The 18,941-nt window shown below is 35.0% G+C and overlaps 1 protein-coding gene across 1 annotated transcript in view; it reads right to left on the bottom strand.

The window, feature by feature from the left end:
* Window positions 1–897: 897 nt before the first annotated feature.
* Window positions 898–18,941, bottom strand: part of LOC136840353 (lachesin-like) — a 91,864-nt gene continuing 73,820 nt past the window's right edge. The window contains exons 2-7 of the mRNA XM_067107046.1: window positions 14,331–14,443; window positions 12,277–12,455; window positions 8,429–8,590; window positions 4,915–5,052; window positions 3,527–3,740; window positions 898–1,169 (exon numbers count right to left, since the gene is read on the bottom strand). Coding sequence (XP_066963147.1) covers window positions 1,027–1,169; window positions 3,527–3,740; window positions 4,915–5,052; window positions 8,429–8,590; window positions 12,277–12,455; window positions 14,331–14,443 — 949 coding nt within the window. The 3' untranslated portion in view covers window positions 898–1,026. The remainder of the gene's footprint in view (window positions 1,170–3,526; window positions 3,741–4,914; window positions 5,053–8,428; window positions 8,591–12,276; window positions 12,456–14,330; window positions 14,444–18,941) is intronic.

Below are 18,941 nucleotides of genomic sequence, written 5' to 3' on the forward strand. Positions count from 1 at the left end.
TATATATATATATATATATATATATATATATATATATATATATATATATATATATATATATATATATATATATATATATATATATATATATATATATATATATATATATATATATATATATATATATATATATATAATATCATGAGCAGGACTGATGTATAGAAATCTACACAGACAAGTTCCCTTTCTTACCATCAGTTTTTGAAACCGGTACGAAGGGCTCGAAACGTAATCCGTATCCATTCCTTGCAAGGGTATAAACACCCCTGTTTCACTTTTGCCACGCCGCGCCTCCTCCTGAGGGCACGAAGCGGGCAAATGTTGAAATGTCGCTGAGAATCACCACCAGCGAACTGAACAACATTCTGAGGACTCGATCTTTGTGGCCGAAGTCCAGAGTCATTGGTCACAGACTTTTTTTTTTCTCTTCTTCTTCTTCTTTCTTTTTCTGTGGCCTAGTTTCCAAGCCTTGTAAAAATCGTCTGCTTTACGTCCAGAGATGCTCTGTTAGAGCAGAGCCTCAACAACACTGATATGCCAATATTTCTCTTTTTCAGTTGTCTAGGCCGCCTGGAAGTGCTAACTGGACACGAGAGAACAGGCTGCTCTTGAAGACAAACGCCTGTTTTCTTCACGGTGTGGAGTTCCCACGCAGACACAGACACCTACACTTCCACACACCTACTTACACATACATGAAAAGAATCTGTTTACCTGCTATAAATCTCTGTATTTTTTCAGGAACGTCAACAGCATTCGAAGAGCGATTCAGAACAAGATAACAACCGCTCTTTTCCTGCAGTTATATTATCTATCAGAATACTGGAGAGGAGTCTCGCTTCGTCCGGGAATGAGGGAGAGAGGGAGTGTGGTGGTGGGGGAGGGGGACGTTGTTGGAGAACGCGGGGATTCCAAAGGGGGAGAACTGGAGCGGTTTTTTTTTGTTGGGGGGTGGGGTGGGAATCATGGCAAAAGTATTACAATTCCAGTATTTTTTTTTTTTTTTTGAGATTATCCTCAGTAGGATCAGGTGCCTGTAATGACGATGAGGTTGCACAGAGCCAGGAGGAGTTGCAAAGTCAGGAGGAGGGAGAAGAAGGAGGTGACTCCGTGGAGCAGATTTCCTCCGCTTCCTGAGCCCAGGCGCTGGATTGCAGCTGTCTTGTCACCTGGCAAAAGAAAACGACAGTTTTATATATACATCTGTGAATACACACACACACACTATATATATATATTACATATTACATATATATATATATATATATATATATATATATATATATATATATATATATATATATATACACATACATACAATCATGAAGCTACAAATGTCGCAATATCAAATTCACGCTACCTCAGGAATATCCCTATGATGAGGAATTATCACCGAAGGAATTTATAAGTGATAAATGGACTGGTACTGCCGAGTCTCGAACCCACGACGCAAATACTTATCAGCGACTCCAGTCGACGTTCTGCCCACCTGGGTAGAACGTCGACTGGAAATCAGTACCAGTCCATTTGGGTTCGAGACTCGGCAAATTCCATTTATCACTTATAATTCCCATCGGGGATATTCCCCAGGTAGCGTCAATTTGATATTAAGCGACATTTGTTGCTTCATGATTGTATATAAATCACGGTGATAATAAAAAATTTCACACACATATATATATATATATATATATATATATATATATATATATATATATATATATATATATATGTATATATATGTGTGTGTGTGTGTGTGTACTGCATATACATGGGTCTGTCGGTAAACATCCACAACCGATATCACTGAGGCAACTACTATGATGATTGGTGGGAACTCACGCTCAACACCCACCATAGGTTAAAATGATATCGGCAGGGGATATTTGCTGTCAGCTGTAAAACAGCACAGTAATAAATATAAATTTTATCACAGAACTTTTTTATGCGATGCATAAATGGAGCTTTCATTAATGTAAATGTTAAGTATCTAAACTTTTAATGGATGAAGTCTGTTTAGTAATTTTTGCATCGTAACATTTTGAAAATTATTTTATTTAATGAGAATTGAAACTAAATGAATAAGACAATACATAGTTAAATACGCAGTTACTGCATATGGAAGACTCTCTCTCTCTCTCTCTCTCTCTCTCTCTCTCTCTCTCTCTCTCTCTCTCTCTCTCTCTCTCTCTCTCTCTCTCTTATAACGCCACTTATTTGAAATGTGTATAGTGTATATACATGTACACATTGGGAATTTCATCCAATCAATATTGGGTACAAAACGTTACTCTTCCATTGCCTTCTAAAATTCATTCGTAAACATATAAGCATTTTTTATCTCACACATTATATATATATATATTATATATATATACATATATATATATATATATATATATATATATATATATATATATATATATATATATATATATATATATATATATATATATATATATATATATATATATATACATATATATATATATATTTTATATATATACATATACATACAGGTACATATAGAGCCATGCACATAAGCACGAATAAATTATTAGCTTCGCGACGTATATATTAATAATGAGCGTAGCAGATTAATTTCCTCTCCAAGCCTATTACCCTCACTCGTATATTATACAGAATGGGCTTCTCTCTAATACACCCTCATGTACTACATTTCCGAACTCCCACTCATATAATGAATATTATTTTGGTGCTTTGACCAAGCATTCAACCTATTCCCTCATACTCTCGGATATTGCAAGGCTAGGACGCTTTCAGTCAACAGGACTGATTTCATCTGGGGGTAAATATCCACAGCCGATATTACTGAAGCCACCTATGATTGGTAGAGCCTCATACTCAGCACCCACCATTGGTTAAAATGATATCAGCAGGGGAACATTTACTGTCAGCTGTAAAACAGCACAGTAATAGATATAAAGACACACTGAACTTTTCTTTACGATTTGCTATACCTTGGGAATAACGTGGACCAAAATAATGAAAACTGAGAGATTCACATTTCAGATAAAATTGATGTTGGTTGTAAGTTATTTTCAAGGTACAGTGAATTAGATATTTAATGTTATTTGCATATATGCTATATATATAATTATATATATATTTTTATATATAAATTTATATAAATTTTTATATTATGTATTTATATAAATTTTTATATATATGTAGTATGTATGTATATATATATATATATATATATATATATATATATATATATATATATATATATATATATATATATATATATATATATATATATATATATATATATATATATATATATATATATATATATATATATCGTGCCAACAACGGTTCACCTTTAACCTCGTCAAGGATACCTTAACAACAATAGTAACCTTTACATTCACAATAACGAAATCATAAAGGCAATGAAATTAATTCGATAAAGTCCCCCCTCACCCGCCTCTCTCTCTCTCTCTCTCTCTCTCTCTCTCTCTCTCTCTCTCTCTCTCTCTCTCTCTCTCTCTCTCCTTACCTTCAGACACGTAAACATTGACGGAGGACGGCTTCGTGTTGCTGGTACTGCAGTTGTAGACGCCAGAGTCCTTGAAACTGGCGTTGCTGATGGTGAGCCTGGAGGAGGTGAAGTCAGAGTCGTCCATGGTGACCGTGATCCCACCTCGGGACTGGTCGTAGTTGATCATGTTGTCGTTGTGGTACCACAGGATGAACTGCGGCGGGATCAGGCTCTGCGGCAGGAGGTGTGTGTGTTTAGGTGTTATATATATATATATATATATATATATATATATATATATATATATATATATATATATATATATATATATATATATATATATATATATATATATATATATATATATATATATATCTAGTAATAAATGTAAATTTTATGACAGAACTTTTTATTGCGATACTAAGAAAGATTATTTTCGTCCGCTAAGTTACTAATTCTGCTGGAAATTAATTTAGTGAAGAACGATTTTTTCCTATCAGTATATAATTATGCCTTTTTATGGAAAAAATATATATAACCATATATATAGTATGTATATATAATATATTTTATATAAATATACATACTGTATATACACAAACATTTTGCTACAAATGTCGTTTGATATCCAATTCGCCCTGCTTCGGGAACATCACCGAATGGTAATTATAAATGATAAATGATATGGTACCTAAGTGGCTCGAACACCCGACAGTAAGCCTCAAGGACTTCCAGTCGAGTGGAAGTCGTTGATTGGTACTGTCGGGTGTTCGAGTCACTTAGATGCCATATCATTTATCATTTATAATTACCATTCGGTGATATTCCCAAAGTAGCCTGAATTGGATATCAAACGACATTTGTAGTTTAATATTTGTATAATGTGAAAAAATCCATAGTAATGTATATAAATCTATATATATATATATATATATATATATATATATATATATATATATATATATATATATATATATATATATATATATATATATATATATATATATATATATATATATATATTTATATTTATATCGCAGTGTAATGTCTTACAGACCTGCTGCTAATTTATATTTTTCAATATTATTTGTAGCACAATAAATATTTTTCATATATTACTATTCGAGTTCAGTTTTGTTATTTAAATAATTTTTATATAATGCAACCGTCAAAATATGGAGTTTTGACGTTTGAATTCAAATACTACTGAATTAAAATATTATTTATTATCTTAATTTAATATAAGTTAAATTTCTAAAATAAGTGAATGAAACTGGACTCATAAAATTTAACTGATCATAATGATAAAAAAGAAATTGAAAATTTAACCAAATCATAAAATATCTATTAGCAAAAGAGACACTTTCCTTCATGAATTCCGCAAGTGTGTGGGGAGAGAGACTTACCCCTTGAATAATGCAGAGCAAGGAAATGGTTGATCCCGACTGGACATGCAGCTCTGAGGAACCGCCGGAAATGACGGCTTCCGGCACGACCACTTTCAAGTTGACCAGGTATCCGTATCTGCCCGTCTTTGTGGATACCTGGGCATTGGGAGGAGATCTATGGGTTAGATGGCTCTTCTGAAATGTTGTGGTATTTTTATGTTTTCTTTTTCTGGTTGTAAGGAATAGGCTTGATTTTTGCTCTCTCTCTCTCTCTCTCTCTCTCTCTCTCTCTCTCTCTCTCTCTCTGTGTGTGTGTGTGTGTGTGTGTGTGTGTTTAGAGATATGTAAGAATTAGGTATTTACCAGTCTTTTTTTATCTATGAGGTTTGACTCTCTCTCTCTCTCTCTCTCTCTCTCTCTCTCTCTCTCTCTCTCTCTCTTTCTCTGTCTAGTGAGATGTATGAATTAAGTATTTACCATGAGGATGAGGTTTGATTTTTCCTCTCTCTCTCTCTCTCTCTCTCTCTCTCTCTCTCTCTCTCTCTCTCTCTCTCTCTCTCTCTCTCTGGGTTTGTGTTGTCATTGCGTTTGTAGAAGAGACGTTTGTGTGAGAGCGAGCTATAGTTAAATAGAAAAGCAAAGCTATGGAGGACTGCTTATAAATATATATATAATGAAATATATATCATTGGAATTATCACGTTGCTCATATACTCTTATACATGTTTCCCCTTCCATTCCCCTGCTCCAATAAATCACAATGTCCTTTGGTTGTTTGGCCGCATTCTTATGTCAGTTACGTAATTCAGCAAAGTAGTGAGTAATGTTAAGACAGATATCTGCTATATAAATGACAAACCATACGTCTTTTATCGAACTACGTAATAGGCACGTTATGATAATATATTCTTTCATTTTCTGTTTTCTTTTTTAATGGGACTGAGAGCTACATAGTATAAAAAGAAACGTGCGGCGAAAAAATGCTCTTTGACAAACTCAAAAGACTTCTTGAATGACACACCCACGTTTCACTTCTACGTATAATAACACACGCAAGTTCACGCACATATACAGAGTGTGTGTGTGTGTGTTTGCGTATTTAGTTCCCTAAACTCTTTAGAACTGCTATAAGTGCCTTAACTTCGTTTCCATTTTTCGCTGAAGCTCTCCCAAACTTCGGCACATTATATCTCGGCTTTTAAAACGGAGCATTTTGTCGAGGTCCTCGTCGCGTAGCGAATGCTGAAAATGGCCCGAGTTCTGCGGAAAAATCCGCATATCCAGACAATTACCAAACTTGGCGAATGAATTTGCGCGACTTAGTTTCATTGTATTGCTTCTTATGCTGAGGCTCGAGGTTAACATGTCAGGAAGTCAAGAAAGGGTTGACTTTTGTGGTTTATGTTCCAAGTAGAGGGTGCGCTTCCCGGAGTTTCTCGTGGATATGGTTTTATGTTCTTTCCTTGGAATTGGACTCTGGAAAATTGCCCTCAGTGGCTGATCCACTACTGAAACCGAAGTGTTTCAAAAGTTTGTGGAGTTTCTGCACGCTATTAGAATGGCAAGTCTACTCAACAGAACATTCTGACAGAAACTTGCAGACATAGTAAGTAATCAATTGCACATTTCCTTTGCCCCCCCTCTCTCTCTCTCTCTCTCTCTCTCTCTCTCTCTCTCTCTCTCTCTCTCTCTCTCTCTCTCTCTCTCTCTCACCCACACACACACATACATATATATATATATATATATATATATATATATATATATATATATATATATATATATATATATATATATATATATATATATATATATATATATATATATATATATATATATATATATATATATATATATATATATATATATAATTTTCATATGTATAAATTTTCATATTATATATCACTATAAAAACATACCAATTTCTGCAAACAGTTTTTTTTGTTTAAATGAACTTTATTGATTAGAGTTCCATAACATTTTTTTCATTTTAATTTTTTTTTCAACAAGTCCTTACCCTTTGGAGTGTAAAGAAAAAGTGCATCACAAAAATCAAGAAATGACGTAAAATTATATTTCCTTCGTTTGAAAACACATTCTTTAACCAAAATGAATGCGTCAAATTCGATGGTCAGGTGTTGCAGTGAGTTGCAGAACTACTTTGGACCTTTATATTACAACCTACAAACCGAGAACTACTGTGGACCTTTAAACTACAACCTACCATCGGAGAAATACTGGACCTTTAGGCTACAACTTACAATTCGAGAGGTAGTGGACCTTTAGGCTACAACCTACAATTCGAGAGGTACTGGGCCTTTAAACCACAACCTGCCAACCTAGAAGTTCTGTGGACCTTTAGACTACGACCTACCAACCGAGAACTACTGTGGACCTTTAGACTACAACCTGCCAACCGAGAAGTTCTTTGGACCTTTAGACTACAACCTACCATCCGAGAAGTTCTGTGGACCTTTAGATTTCAACCTACCAACCGAGAATTTCTGTGAACCTTTAGATTTCAACCAACCAAACGAGAAGTTCTGTGGACCTTTAGATTTCAATCTACCAACCGAGAAGTTCTGTGGACCTTCAGGCTACAACCTACCAACAAGAAGTTCTGCGGACCTTTACTGTAGATTACAACCTACCATCCAAGAAGTTCTGTGGCTTTAGACTTCAACCTACCAACCGAGAACTAATGTAGACCTTTAAACTACAACTTACCATCTGAAAAGTCCTGTGGACCTTTAAATTTCAACCTACCAACCGAGAACTAATGTGGACCTTTAAACTACAACTTACCATCCGAGAAGTCCTGTGGACCTTTAAATTTCAACCTACCAACCGAGAAGTTCTGTGGACCTTTAAACTACAACCTACCAACCGAGAACTACTGTGGACCTTTAAACCACAACCTACCAACCGAGAACTACTGTGGACCTTTCAACTACAACCTACCAATGAAGAACTTATGTGGAATTTTAGATATAACCTACCAACCGAGACGTTACGTGGACCTTTAGACTCCATCCACCAACCGAGAAGTTCTGTGGACCTTTAACCTACAAGTTAGCATTCCGAGGACCTTTGCTCCATCCACCAACCGAGAAGTTTGTGGCTTTAACCTACAACCTACAATTCGAGAATTACTGGACCTTCAGACTACAACCTACCAGCCGGGAACTACTGTGGATCTTCAGAATACAACCTTCCAACTGAGAACTACTGTGGACCTTGAGACTACAAACCTTCCAACCGAGAACTACTGTGGACCTTGAGACTACGAACCTACCAACCGAGAACTATTGTGGACCTTAAGATCACAAACCTACCAACCGAGAACTACTGTGGACCTTGAGACTACAAACTACTAACCGAGAACTCCTGTGGACCCTGAGACTACAAACCTACCAACCGAGAATTACTGTGGACCTTGAGACTACAAACCTACCAACCTCGTCAGCTGAAAACTGCATAAAATTAGAAAAGCAATTGAGCAACTGGTTCGTATACTCTTGGCCTCTCTCACCTGGCACTCGTAAGCACCTTCGTCTCTCTCCTGGACGAACTTGATCTGAAGGGCCCAGTCGTCCGAATCCTCGGGCCTGACGACGCTGAAGCGCTGGTCACGGCTGTACGTCAGGAGACCAGAGGACAGGACGTTGTAGTCGCGCCTTCGGATCCAGGAGACCTGTTGGTCAACAAAGAGGATTATTCTATGAGTGCAACGTTGCTGAGGTCTGGGACAAAGCGGACGTTTTCGTTTACAGTGTATTACTTGGAGGAAAAAAATAATGCAAGGAAGGCTGTTGACTTTGTTGTAGTGAGTTCGGTGTTTGCTGGTGAATTCGTCCCAAGAAGTGCCCTCCATAATTCATTGTCACGAGAAGTACCACGTTTTATGATACACGGCAAAATGATACCGACACACAGTTATAAATATCTGTCACAATGGTCACGGAAACCAAAGAAGATCCTATTGTAAAGAGTTGGGCACTCCCTGTCCTTCTGGGCTGAGCAGGAACCTAAATAAGTCTGTATCCCTTAAGCGCGAAAAAACTCCTTATATAGTTTTCTGTCTATTACCACAGCTATTATTATTCAAAAAGGAGTGCACACTGCTTAGAAATTAAACAATCTTCCGTTCCCCTTTTGTTTGATTTTTATATGTATATTACTTCTCTGTAACTGTCTTTACAGTTTTAAGCAACACTTACATACATGCACAAATATATATTATATATATATACAGTATATATATATATATATATATATATATATATATATATATATATATATATATATATATATATATATATATATATATATATATATATATATATATATGTATGTATGTATGTATGAGTTTTCCTGCTAGTATAATTCTTGTATAATTGTCGCAAGTAAATTTTTATTAAGGGAAATGATTGCCAACGTGCGCGTATACAGAATTGGACACTTGTTTGGTAATAGATACATATTAAATGTCCTGATATCCTTCCTAATCAGCAGCTCTAACTCCTATAGATGGCATACTCTTTGAACATAAAAGAAACGATTTTGGACACAACGCCCCCTCAAATTTTTGGAGCATGCCCTGGTCTCCAGAGAAAGTGCTTTTGATGTATGAATGATGTCATAGTACCCAGAGATTTCTCGTGAAAGCAAGGCTGTGAAAGGTAATGTAACTGAATCACAGATGATGTTGAATGTGTACATGTGCGAGACATGTGAAGAACATAGACAATAACATGTGAAGGGTGAGGAAACAGTGTCTTTCTTCGTCCAGTTTTGACGAACGGAGGTCCCAGAATATACTTCAAGGCCAGTATTAGTTTGCATAATGAAGTACCTCCAGACTGATATTAATTTACATAATTATTATCTTGTTAAACTCGATGAGAAGCGTGGAAAGGCGTCTTGTTATTCCTGATTAATTTTAATTTCCTGTTTGGGTAAAATAACTATGGCGGTGTCATCTGATAGGCACAACACACACCCGATATCTTTGAACTGAGGTTCTCAACATATTCATTTTACATTTGTCGAATCAATCAGACTGTCCCTTTTCTGGTCATTTTTACTCAGACACGAGTGAAACATGCGTGTCATTATTTTCAGCGAAATTTTCCTGAAGGTCTTATTGTAAAATAATAATAATAATAATAATAATAATAATAATAATAATAATAATACATTTACCCTGTTTGAACATCGTCCTCTTGGTGGGGCGATCGTGAACACTAAGTTGCCAATGAGCGTGGTCGAAATTTTGTACGTGTATGAATAACATGAATGACTGCTACAAAGGGCAGCTGGGTGACAGCTCTCAATTTTCTGACTGTTAGTTTCGTAGCCAAATCCTTTTTGTTCTGTGAAGTAAGCCTTATCAGCATGCTAAACGTCAAAAAGTTGCGTATTAGGTAAGGTTTAATTAAAAATACCCACGCCAAGTACTATAATGGGACCTGGGATTTTGAGACCAAAATTGTGAAAGGGGAACGAAAAAGAACAGAGAGTCACATTACGAACATCTGCGCCAAATAATAATAATAATAATAATAATAATAATAATAATAATAATAATAATAATAATAATAATAATAATAATAAAATAAACAATTGAAAGCACATTGTGGAATCCATCGAAATGAATTAATTTTAACAGCATGGTAATTGCTAGCCCAATGAGCCGGATAAAAATCACTTATTAAACACAAATGGAAGACGGACAAGAAACGTAACAAATAGAATCGTAAGACATAGAAGACCCCCATAGTGGTATTGTTGGTGCTATACTTGGATACATCGATACGAACAGTGAACTGGGCGTAGCACAAACCTTGAATAATTCTTCCTGGGACTCATCACCACCACCATTTGAAGCAGACTGACTAGACACCTGCAAAAGAGTGTCCCTGAGACTCATTTCTAAGACTCATTCCTATGATTAGAAAGTTTCTGTGGAAATGATGCTGCAATGTTCGTGTGTATTGTCAGGGAAAAGGGGGCCTTTTTATTTATTTATTTATTTATTTTTGGAGGGAGGGGAAAGAAAAGACTCATATTGAAAGTAAATGCCAACGTTTACCTAAAAAAGAAAAAGATGAATGAAATTTCGAATATCCTTTTTTACCAACATCATTTGTTGTTCTACGTGACAACCTAAAGAATACTTCAGGGAGAGTTCGTATATCTGTTTCATTAACATTATTTACGTTTCTTCTTCTACCTGGTAATTAAGGGATGAATGCCTCATCATTTTATAACCGTGGTAGGCTTATAAATCCAGAATATTGCTGTTTGTGTCTATAAGCAACAGTTTCTTCTTATTTGGAATTATTCATTTCATATAGGATAAAGGTACCTTGATTAGTGATGTTATTGTCTACCAAGAGCCCACAGATTCGTTAGGGAAAAGTACAGGTATTTTTATTTATATATTTATTTTTATATAGGGGAAATATATATATATATAAAATATATATATATTTATATAAATATAAAATATAGATATATAAATTTATATATATATATATATATATATATTATATATAAAATCATCAATCAAGGTGAGAGGACAAACAGATATACAAGCTGACTTTTATTCCAACGTTTCTGTAACCCCTTTCACGGATAGTTTTTCAATTTTAGTTTCTGTCTATTCTGTTAATTCATTTTAATGAGTGATTTTTAAAATTTTTTTCTTTAATTTTAATGTTTGTGTAAATTTGTAAATTTTTGTAGAATAATTTTTAGCCTTTATTTTTATTTAATTTTACAAAGTATTATTTCTTATTTTAAATATGATGATGTAATTAATCCGATAATTACGAAACGTTGGAATAAAGTCAGATTGTTATTTGTGTGTCCTCTGCCCTTCATTGATGATTTTAAGTATGGATTGATTCTGACTCCTACACTAATATATATATATATATATATATATATATATATATATATATATATATATATATATATATATATATATATATATATATATATATATATATATATATATATATATATATATATATATATATATATATATATATATATATATATATATATATATTTCATTATACATTTGAAACCTACAGTTATATGTAATATTAATATTCTAAATTTTTTCCCGACACATCTTTGCTATCAGTTGCTATAAGAAAGATCGTAATAAAATGTATATAACACGACATTTTCAGCGGCAAATTTTCAGTGACCACAGCAGACGAAGACACTTTCCTTCTCCTGCAACAAGGAAACATGCCATTAAATCCGTGTTTAGAAATGAGAAAATCAGTCTTACGAAAACCATCTCGACTTTGGGAAGAGTAAGAAAAACGACTGTTAGTAAGTAGAAACTTCCACTCGACAAACCTGCTTATCTGCCATATTTCTGACGTGGCAGTGCAAGAAGGTGGTTGAGCCAATCTGTGCAGTCTGGTTGGTCACTGTGACGTTTTCTAGACTGGCGACCACAATGCCTCTCTGGCCCAAAATGTTGCCCTTCTCGGGGTCCCACATCCGCTGTGGGTTCTCTGTACCTTCGATGAAGGCTGGAAAGGAAAATGGCAGGTCATTCCAATACAGATCACAGTTAGCAAGGTCACAGAACAGAAGTGTTCCAATACAGTTCACAGTTAACAAGGAAGTGCATTATCTATTGTTTCCACAAAACTAATCTACATCTTGTATTAGGATGTGATATATATATATATATATATATATATATATATATATATATATATATATATATATATATATATATATATATATATATATATATATATATATATATATATATATATATAAATATATATATATATATATATATATAAATATATATATATATATATATATATATATTTATAAATATATATATATACACACACATATATATATATATATATATATATATATATATATATATATATATATATATATATATATATATATATATGTATGTGTGTGTGTGTGTGTGTGTGTGTGTGTGTGTGTGTGTGTGTGTGAGGATACAGTGACGATTTATGATATGGAGTAATGTGAGGAACTTGGCATAATTTTTAAAGAAGCTTTGATAACTCCGTATTTTTGTTTTTCATTGATATTGAATGCTCGTCATTAACACATGTGTAATAATTAAGCCGTAGTATAACTGGGCATTTTCAGAAGGGGCCCTTGAATCCAGTAAATTTGTAAAAATCAATTTCATGCCATGGCTTTTTTTTTTTACAAAAGTTTTTTTTTAATTTTGTGGGGAAACTGGATTGTTGGTGTGTACTAAAGGACAATTAATGTTGAAACAGCAAGATAGTTTGATCCTTTGAACCTTCGTTAATTGCCAGTCTAAGTTCTAGCTTTGCTCCTGCGACAAGATGTACACAGATATAAATTTCGTAATCCATGACAGTTATAAAAATAACTTAGTTTCTATAAGACCAGTGCATCAGCATTTTTATTTTGTGTTTGGAGCAGCCGTTGCACAAGTGCCCCATTTTACTTTCGTTCATCCTGTCATTGTCAAACGTTCAGAAAAGAATAATTACCAAGCAACAACAGACATTTCAAGCGTTCTGTTAGTGAACTGTACTGAAAATGAAAAAAAAAAAATTAAGAAGAGTGGTAGCCATCTGAGAAAAGAGGCGAAAACATTGGATTATAAGTAGAGAGGGCTTATGGTGGTGACTTAAGAGGGGTAGAACAAAAACAGTCAGATCAGGTTACATAGCAGTCCCCCACTCGAGATGATGAGAGACGAAGGAGCCAGTTGACAGAAAAGATTATGTCAACAACAGACAAATTTGATGGCTCTGTGTCATGAAGAGTTGGCGCGTGGCTGAGAAGGATTGTTGACAATAGCTCGAGGGTAGATAAGGGAAAGGGTAAAGGAAGGGAAGAGAAACAAAAAAAAAAAACATAAAGAAGTAATCAGATGGAGGTTGAAAATATGAAGTAACCATACAAGTATTGATGACAAAAATTATGGAAAGTGATACTTTTATTCAGAGACACGATGCAAAAGAAGTTTAACAGCGAAATATCAGTTTCATTATGGCTTACTGATATATAAATACTGATATATAAATATATATAGTATATATATATATATATATATATATATATATATATATATATATATATATATATATATATATATATATATATATATATATATATATATATATACATATATATATATATATACACATATATATAATGTGTGTGTGTGTGTGTGTGTGTGTGTGTAACTTGGTAAAAAAGTAACACAACAACTCCTACATCATGATCAATTTGTGAGTGTTCCAAAAAGTGAACTTAGTTTAAACTTGTAGAGCTGAGTAAGAAAAACAAATAATTTCACTCCCGTCTTTTTTAGATCTTCCCCAATAATTAGAGAAGGCGGTTGAGTGGGAATGAGAACTTTTAATTACCTGGTTCGTTCTGATAAGCACAGCTCGTCTGCCAGAGCGCCGCCAAAGAGATGAAGGTCATCCATATTCTCAGAGTCATTCCGGGGAATTTTGTATATTCCACGAAACTCGACCTGGAAGGCAAAGAAGGAAATGGATTATTGAACCGTCTGCAACCAAATTTAAGAAAAAAAGAGAAATCTAAGGTAGAAATACCACTCAAAACAGACAGCATGTAACGGAAGAATGAATCTTATTAAGCAGTACAATATTCGACAGCCCAAAAAGACATAGTTTAAGTTTTTAGTTTTCTGTAAAAGAAAACTATTCTCCCGGCTTTGTCTGTCCGTCCGCGCTTTATTCTGTCCGCGCTTTATTCTGTCCGCACTTTTTTCTGTCCGCACTTTTTCTGTCCGCCCTCAGATCTTAAAAACTGCTGAGGCTAGAGGGCTGCAAATTGGTATGTTGATCATCCACCCTCGAATCATCAAACCTACCAAACTGCAGCCCTCTAGTCTCAGTAATTTTTATTTTATTTAAGGTTAAAGTTAGCCATAATCGTGCTCTGGCAACGACATAATATAGGCCACCACCGGGCCGTGGTTCAAGTGTTATGGGCTGCGGTTCATACAGCATAATACCGAGACCACCGAAAGATAGATGTATTTTCGGTGGTCTTGATTATACGCTGTAGCGGTTGTGCAGAAAACTCGATTGCGCCGAAGAAACTTCTGTGCATTTTTTACTTGTTTTTCTTCGTCTCGAAGTTTACGCTTCTTATAACGCAGCCGTGAAGATAGGACATACACAGGCGGCATAAAAGACATGGCGAATGCTTCGCAAAATTTTATATTTCGATTCAGGAAATGTCTTTTGCACTGCCTAAAACATGCATATTATTCACAAATTGAAAACGGAAGAAAAAATGATTATTCATCATGACTGATCAATAATAAGTCTTTTCTTGTCATTCATATTGTGAAGAATTTGCAGTACTTATTTGCATGTTTTTAGACGAAACGGTACATTTTTTTTTTTTGTAAAGTCTAAAATATATGCAAATTATTTACAATATGAAAACGAAAGAAAAATCACTACTCATCACAGATGAATATTAATTTTTCCTTCCTTTTCGTATTGTGAATGATTTGCTTATTTGCATATTTTTAGACGAACGCTGTCACTGAAGGAAATAAGAGGTTTGAACTCGCGTTTTCAGAGTTGTAAGTACTGAGTTTGACCGAGCCCACTGCGGAAGGCTATACTTTTACTTAACCTCCATTCCGGATTCCTTTCTTCATTCTTGTCGTAAAACCTCTGTAACTATTAATGCAACCTTTAGATCCTTGTATTTCATCTACTTCATTTCGTGGATCCCTTGTTACCTTGCTGTCCAACCACTCCAACTCTTTTTTTTTTCACCATCTTATACGCTAATGGCCGGAATTCCACAGTGCTTAGGTTGACAGCCTAGATATATATGTCTTATGTGAAACAGTGATAATAACATGTATATACACATATGTATATATATATATATATATATATATATATATATATATATATATATATATATATATATATATATATATATATATATATAAGGACTTGTGGTTATTGCAGTTACCCAAGAACATCTCTCTCTCTCTCTCTCTCTCTCTCTCTCTCTCTCTCTCTATATATATATATATATATATATATATATATATATATATATATATATATATATATATATATATATATATGCCCGTGTGTGTTCGCATGTGTAAAGAAATGGAGTGAGAGAGAGAGAGGGGTGCGTTCAGTGTTGGAATGAGAAACTAAAACGTAATATTTTCATTTCTGAGTAATGAACATCTGGTATTGAAGCCGGGAGATTTCATACCCTGCAGCTCGACTTCACATTAATCGAAGAATTACCGAGGGCCTCTTACCGTCTTCCCGGAGGGCTCCAGCCTAATGGCGACCAGGCCCTGTAATCACTTTTCTCTCTCTCTCTCTCTCTCTCTCTCTCTCTCTCTCTCTCTCTCTCTCTCTCTCTCTGTATAAGGAACTTTCTTAACGTTAGTTCCTTCAGGCACATACATTGAAAGATCCTCGGCAGTGAGTATATCCTGTTTCATGATTATAAAGTCCTTTTATTCCAACGTCTCTTCCACTCCATCTGTTCAATCATTTTTAAGTTTTCTATACGCTTATCTCCAGCGAATCAACCTCCATTCTCTCCAAATGACCGGACCGTCTGAAACCCCATTGCTCCCTCTCCTTCTCCAATTCTAGAGTTCTCTGCATGTCTCAACTTTTCATTCCTTCTTACGTCAAATATGTGACGTACACAGCCCATCTCGACAGCTTCAACAAGAACTCTTTCATTTTATTCGAGTTTTCTGTGTAATTTCCAGAAAATAAGGAGTTCATATCATATTCCCTTTGTATATTCCAAGACCTGTGTTTGCCTTCACAACAGCAGATCTTTTTCTTACCCTGTCACCTTCCTTAAATTGTTCCTTATATCCCGCCTTTGCTCTGTAAACGAACAGGCCTCCCTACATAATCTTATATATGGACTTTTGCGTCATAGTTCATATTTAATTTAAATGATGACATAAAAGGCTAAATAAAAAAAAATTGCCCAGATGAAGAATGAAAATTATATATCTAGGACATCGTGTCAAACATGCATCATAAACAGATTTTAAGAAGCAAATGTTGTAGTTAATCCGTCATTTAATTAGCCAAGTAATCCGGTAACCACACACACACATATATATTTATAATATGTTTTGTGTATAATATATATATTTTATATATATATATATGTATATATATATATATATATATATATATATATATATATATATATATATATATATATATATATATATATATATATATATATATACATACACTGTATGTGTGAGACAGACAAACAGACAGAGTGAGAAAAAAAATAAAATGAAAAATATCGGATGTCCTCGGAATTTTTGCACGGAATATTAAAAAAAAATGCGGTTTGGCCCCAACGACGTGGAAAAGGCTCCTGCCGATTACCGCACTGAGAGGACGGACCCTTGGTGGCGGAGCACACCCTCGGATATGTGACCTAATATTTAACGGCTCTGTTGACCTTGATCTGAGAGTGGCCCCAGAGTCCCAGAAGCTGCCGGCAGCGTACCCACCAGGCGCCACTTCCAGAGCTGCCAAGTGGCCGAACAGAAGGGATGTCTATCACCCTGAGGTCAAACTCGAGAGCCATTGTCTTCGTCCTCCATTACAATGGAGCCCAAAAGAGCCTGGCTCGCGCAGGAGGAGCCATCATTAAGCCTACTTCACTTACAAAAGGGCCCTCACACTCGAAGCCAGGTCCTGGAAAGGCATCGGTCAAATAAAAGTTTTGTATATATATATATATATAGACAGACAAAGCGAGATATTCGCCACAAAAGGGAACCTTCCAGCCTTTGATTCTCGAGGAAGACCAATATGACACGAGACGTCAGACTCTCCTGGGTTATTTGCATCCTGTCTCGTTTATTCATAGACTGTTTTGACTTGTGTATTATTATTATTATTATTATTATTATTATTATTATTATTATTATTATTATTATTATTATTATTATTATTCAGAAGGTGACCCCCATTCGTATGGAACTAGCCCACCACAAGGGACCACTGACTTGAAAATCGAGCTTCCAAAGAATATTAAGGTGTTCGTTAGGAAGAAGTAAGAGAAGGTAAAGGGGAATACAGAAAGAAGAGTTCTCGCTTACTAAAAGAGAACAAATAAATTCACCCGTAATTGTTCCTGCTATCAGACCCAAGGTTATGTGGTCTTAATCCATTCAAGCGTTTCTTACCTTCATCAGTTGTCATTTCCCAATGTTTTCCTCGTACTGAAACACCCTTTCTTCCTTCCATACAAATCATCCAGAACTAGTTCCTTTCTCTCTCTCTCTCTCTCTCTCTCTCTCTCTCTCTCTCTCTCTCTCTCTCTCTCTCTCTCTGCCATCACCCTCCTCCTCGCTGACTTCTATTCCTTGTCCTCATTTTTCTTTCTCTCAACACTCCCACTCCTCCCCACTCATGCCCCCTCGGTCTACTCGTTTAAAATCTCGACCTCATTACTCCCCGACCGCTATTATATCGCGGGTCGATGTTGCTCTAACCTGCCCGATGAAAAAAAAAAAAGAGAGAAAAAAAAGAAAAGCGACCGGAAGGCCAGGAAAGGAAACGCAATGAAAAATCCGGCTGGAATTGAAGGTCTCGTGGAAAGGTTTATCAATGGAGGCTTTTTCATGACAGTTTCAACACCCTCTCATTTTCTCTTTTCTTTCTCTCGTTCTCGCTTTCTCTCTCTCTTGTTCTCTTTCTCTCTCTCTTATTCTCTCTTTCTCTCTCTTGTTCTCTCATATTCTCGCTTTCTCTCTCTTATTGTCCCTTCCTCTCTCTTATTCTCGTTTTCTCTCTCTTATTCTCTCTTGTTCTCTCCTTCATTCTTATCCTCTCTTTCTCTCTCTCTTATTCTCTCTTTCTCTCTCTTCCTCTCTCTTATTATCTCCTTCTCTCTTTCTCTCTCTTATTCTATCTTTCTGTTATTCTCTCCTTCTCTCTTATTTTCTCTTTCTTATT

The sequence above is a fragment of the Macrobrachium rosenbergii genome, chromosome 7 (genome assembly GCF_040412425.1).
Source record: "Macrobrachium rosenbergii isolate ZJJX-2024 chromosome 7, ASM4041242v1, whole genome shotgun sequence".
Classification (NCBI taxonomy): Eukaryota; Metazoa; Arthropoda; class Malacostraca; order Decapoda; family Palaemonidae; genus Macrobrachium; species Macrobrachium rosenbergii.